Source organism: Otolemur garnettii, unplaced genomic scaffold, assembly GCF_000181295.1.
Source record: "Otolemur garnettii isolate 467f Iridium unplaced genomic scaffold, OtoGar3 scaffold00005, whole genome shotgun sequence".
In the NCBI taxonomy this organism is placed as follows: Eukaryota; Metazoa; Chordata; class Mammalia; order Primates; family Galagidae; genus Otolemur; species Otolemur garnettii.
In genome coordinates, this window is record NW_003852400.1 from 40,013,291 (window position 1) to 40,018,305 (window position 5,015).

The following is a 5,015-nucleotide window of genomic DNA, read 5'->3' on the forward strand; positions in this document are numbered from 1 at the left end:
CTTTGTTGTGTAACTCAATTGCTGCTGCAAGGCTGGGCGTGGTGGCTCATACCTGTAATCCCAGCACTCTGGGAGGCCGAAGCAAGTGGATCACTTAAGCCCAGGAGTTCGAGACCAGCCTGAGCAAGAGTGAGACCCCATCTCTAAAAACTAGCCAGGCATTGTGGCAGGCACCTGTAGTCCCAGCTACTTGGGAGGCTGAGGCAAGAGATCACTTGAACCCAAGAGTTTGAGGTTTCTGTGAGCTATGATACCACAAGAGTTTGAGGTTTCTGTGAGCTATGATACCACAGCACTCTACTGAGGGCAACAAAGTTAGACTGTGTCTCAAAAAAAAAGAGAGAGAGAGAGAGAGTTGCTGCAAATAAATAAAATTTTACCATTTTAGCCAATAAATCTTGCAAGATAGTTGGCATTCAATAACTACACAATCAAATGGACCCAATAAACCTAGCTCTATGAACAATATCTAGTCATAGAAAGTGCTTGAGAAAATGTGGTTATTTGAAATTTATCTCAAAAAAAATCTGTAGTGGTTTACTTCACCGATCAATCTAATGCTTTCACTTCATCTCTGATGAATTAGAAGTCTATTAAAGATCTCTATGTTTTCCATAATACAAATGCATTACAATTACAGCTATTGGGCCACCCTTAGCCATTTATCATCCTCACGTATTAAAACAGTTTCTAGCCTATGACATGACATGGGATTAGAAATCTAATAGGAAAGAAACTCTTGAAACAGAGAAGTATGCAGAGGCAGATCTCTCATCAGAACAATATATTGAGAATGAAAATTACAGCTAAGCTAGGGTGGAGCAAATGGGCCCCGAGGGTAAGCTAGGAGGGGGCCACTTCTCCCAGCAGCGCTGCCCGTGCCTGGCACTCGCCATCTTTCATCCTGCTTTTCACCCCACTGACCATCCTAGTTATCTGGAGAGCTCACCAGGCAAACTGGCAGCTGTGTGTGGGCTGCCTAATTACAGTAACCTGAGATCTGTTTATGGAGGGAGGTCTAATAATTTATATGATCATCATCATGATTAATACCTCGAAGGTGACTCCACCCAGCAATGCAGGGAGCTGCTGGGATAGGACCTGGGTGTGGCCAGTGTTTTCCTTTAAATACCTGTGGTCCCAGCACAGACTCCCCTCTCTGAAGGCAGTTCCGGGTGTTATAGTCCTGCTCCTTCTCTCTCTTGCATACCATACTCTATATTTGACTTCTGTTCACCCATCTGGAAGGTTCTAGCTGGCACCATGACCGATAGCGAACTGTCTGCCTTGGTAGTGGATAATGGGTCAGGGATGTGCAAGGCAGGCTTTGGCGGTGACGACGCCCCCCGGGCTGTATTTCCCTCCATGATAGGACGTCCCCGACACCAGGGGGTCATGGTAGGCATGGGCCAGAAGGACTGCTACGTGGGGGACGAGGCCCAGAGCAAGAGGGGCATCCTGAGCCTGAGGTACCCCATTGAGCATGGCGTGGTCACTAACTGGGATGACATGGAGAAAATCTGGTATCACACTTTCTACAATGAGCTCCGCGTGGCACCAGAAGAGCATCCCATCCTCCTCACCGAGGCACCCCTGAACCCCAAGATCAACCGGGAAAAGATGACTCAGATCATGTTTGAGGCCTTCAACACACCTGCCATGTACGTGGCTATCCAGGCTGTGCTGTCCCTCTATGCCTCAGGACGGACCACAGGCATTGTGATGGACTCTGGGGATGGGGTCACTCACACCGTGCCCATCTATGAAGGCTACGCCCTGCCTCATGCCATCCTACGACTGGATCTGGCGGGCAGAGACCTGACTGAGTACCTCATGAAAATCCTGACAGAGCGAGGCTATAACTTCATCACCACGGCTGAGCGGGAGATTGTGCGGGATGTCAAAGAGAAGCTATGCTACGTGGCCCTGGACTTTGACCAGGAGATGGCCAGTGCGGCTGCGTCTTCCTCACTGGAAAGAAGCTACGAGCTTCCTGATGGGCAGCTGATCACCATCGGGAATGAACGTTTCCGATGCCCTGAAGCCATTTTCCAGCCTTCCTTTGTGGGCATTGAGTCCAATGGGATCCACGAGGCAACCTTCAACTCCATCATGAAGTGTGATGTGGATATCCGCAAGGATCTCTATGCCAACACTGTACTGTCTGGAGGCAGCACCATGTACCCAGGCATTGCTGACCGGATGCAGAAGGAAATTGTAGCCCTGGCGCCCAGCACCATGAAGATCAAGATCATCTCTCCCCCAGAGCGGAAGTATTCCGTTTGGATTGGGGGCTCCATCCTGGCCAGCCTGTCCACGTTCCAGCAGATGTGGATCAGTAAGCAGGAATATGACGAGGCTGGTCCTCCTATCGTGCATAGGAAGTGTTTCTGAATGGGCTTCTATCTTAATAAGTTTGCATTTTCCCTTTTCCTGGGTCATAGTGATGGGACTGCTTTTATCCACTTCCAGCAGGATCAAGGTAAATAATTCATTCTTCCTAATATGTAAACCAGCAAACCCATCTGTCTTTCCAAGTATCCTGGGCTCTTGCCCTGCTAACCAACTGAAGGTGAATTCTGATACCATATTCTGTCTTTTTCACCTATATAGTTCAAAGAAAAGTAGCCCGGCTTAAATAAAAATAAGAGACAAGGGGCAGAATCATGAGAAATGTCACTTAGACCGGACAACCAATCTAGATCTTACTAAGATATTTAACAATAACAGGTTATACAAACTTGTAAGGAAAAAACAGGTGTATGCACTTAGCAACTATGTCTTATTTAATTATTTGTGTTTTGTGTACTTCTTTGTATGGAGGCGGTAAATTACATAGGACAATAATTTTCATATACACATAAATGCCATAGAAATAAAATATTATAAAACACACTGCTCTATCTGGCCATCTGAACAGGTAACGTGAATTTCTTTACTCACCAATAGTTACCATTTCAATAGCTGCATATTTTGTTTCCCTCCTTAAATAATTACAATGAAACAGCCACCATTCCATTCATGTTGTTTATAAATCAACTTAATTTCTGGCTTTCAAGTGGAGTTTTGCTGGTCAAACCCATATTGTAGTCTTACTAAAATTCAGGCTTACTTACTGAATCTCATCATACTTGTAAAACAGCAGAAGTACAGATAATGCCTAATCTTTTAAATAGAGATAATATGATATCAAAGTAATGTAATTATGCTACATTTCGACAAGAATAGTTTTATTTCTATTTCTTAGCATAATAAAATGTCTTGGAATAATTTCTGTAGATAATGACACCAGATATTTCTCTTATACAAGGATTTCACTGTAGAAAAACATGGCTGCAGTATCTTTGTTAACCATAAATTTTAGTGCCAGTAAAGTAATCTCAATTTTATTCTTGGAAAGATTTTATAATCGTTCTGCTTTATTTTGTCCAGTCATGAGCAATATTTTGTTATGCAGAGAGTCACTGGGATACCAATGTCTTAGAAAATACCAGCATATTTCTATAATTTCTAAAAGTTTTTTTAGTGAATCCAATGGTTATTTGTCAACCAATTTTAAGTATCTATATATTTATTTCAATCTATGCTATGATTTCTGATTATTTGGATATCAGGATTATTGTATTTTTCAGGGTAATTTCTGAGAATTTAAAATTTTTCTTTGGACTGCTTAAGACATTATCAGGTTCTCAGGAGGGAGGAATCTCTTCTGGTTTCCTCTTAATTGGGAAAACTTGTATTTGTGTTTAAATCTTTATATATATATTTTTGCTTAAGATGACATTTCTCAAATAACTGGATGATTATTTATTTTCTTTACCTGATAAAATTAAATTTGCTTCCTACTAGCATACTTGGATCTCCTGTCCCCCTCAATCTTCCCTTTAGAACTGGAGAATGATCTGGAGATGATCATTTTTTCTGTATGCAATCTGTTCATCTGTATGTTACAATCTGGCACATGGTGCATTCAACCATGTAAACATTAAAAGGCAAACAAAAAAGAAAGCTGGCTGATCAGATAAGATTATACATTCCTGATAATCTCAATTAAAAAGTTGAGGTTTAGTGGATGAACTGGTAGTCAGGTAATTAGTAGGCAGAAATAATGGAAATGATAATAATAATATCTTGGATTTATATGCTGTAACGCTTTCCATTTGCAGAGTGAGTCGTTGTCACAAACATTCTGACCTACATTCTGAATTACCTGAAAAAGCTACATCTCCCCGCCCACAGAAAATGTATGGGACAGATAAAGTGAACTCCCCAGAGAGTGAACCAGCAACAGCAGATAAAAATACGAATCCCACAATGCAAACAAAAATTCAAACCTAGCACCTTTGGCTACTTCCCTATTCATCAACATTGACTAACTGATGAATAAATTTAATGAGGACATAACCCATCTCACAATTTTATATTCTAGAATTAAGGCCATATATTTAGATAATACAACTGACAACGTTACTCAACCATATTTCACCAGTCTGGCTCACCAACAAATTACTCATAGAACTTTATATAAATCTAGATGCTCTGGCCTTGAACTCAGAAATTCTAGTTCAGGCTCGGCGTCCGTAGTTCAGTGAGTAGGGCGCCGGCCAGTGCACCGAGGCTGGTGGGTTCAAACCCAGCCCAGGCCTGCTAAACAACAATGACAAATGCAACAACAAAAAAAATATCTGGGTGTTGTGGTAGTTCCAGGTACTTGGGAGCCTGAGACAAGAGAATCACTTAAGCCCAAGAGTTTGAGATTGCTGTGAGTTGTGATGCTATGGCACTCTGCCGAGGGTGACATAGTGAGACTCTGTCTCAAAAAAAAAAAAAATTCTACTTCAGTAGATTGAAGAATCCAAGTGTGCAGCCAACTAGAGAAATGACTGCTCTGAAAAACTCAGAACCTAGAGCATGGTACAGACTCCAAGGACGGGAAAGGACGCTGGCACTTGCCTCATCCATCTCCCTCCAAGACAGGACAGCCTTATCAAGCGAATTTCATCCACTGTAAATCA

General features: G+C 42.2%; 1 protein-coding gene across 2 annotated transcripts; it reads left to right on the forward strand.

Moving 5' to 3' along the window:
• The first annotated feature begins 1,164 nt into the window (after positions 1–1,164).
• Positions 1,165–2,559, forward strand: ACTBL2 (actin, beta like 2). 2 transcript variants are annotated; one of them, XM_012812624.1, is made up of 2 exons: positions 1,264–1,392; positions 1,516–2,394. In XM_012812624.1, exons 1-2 carry the CDS (start codon positions 1,264–1,266, stop codon positions 2,392–2,394), a joined length of 1,008 nt encoding a protein of 335 aa, XP_012668078.1. The 2 variants fall into 2 exon arrangements, with proteins under 2 accessions (XP_003782795.1, XP_012668078.1); XM_003782747.3 differs by having other exon boundaries at positions 1,165–2,559.
• The last annotated feature ends 2,456 nt before the right edge of the window (positions 2,560–5,015 follow it).

Excerpts from the sequence above, each read along its gene's own strand:
- ACTBL2 (XM_003782747.3), top strand. The coding sequence starts at position 1,264 with ATGACCGATAGCGAACTGTCTGCCTTGGTAGTGGATAATGGGTCAGGG.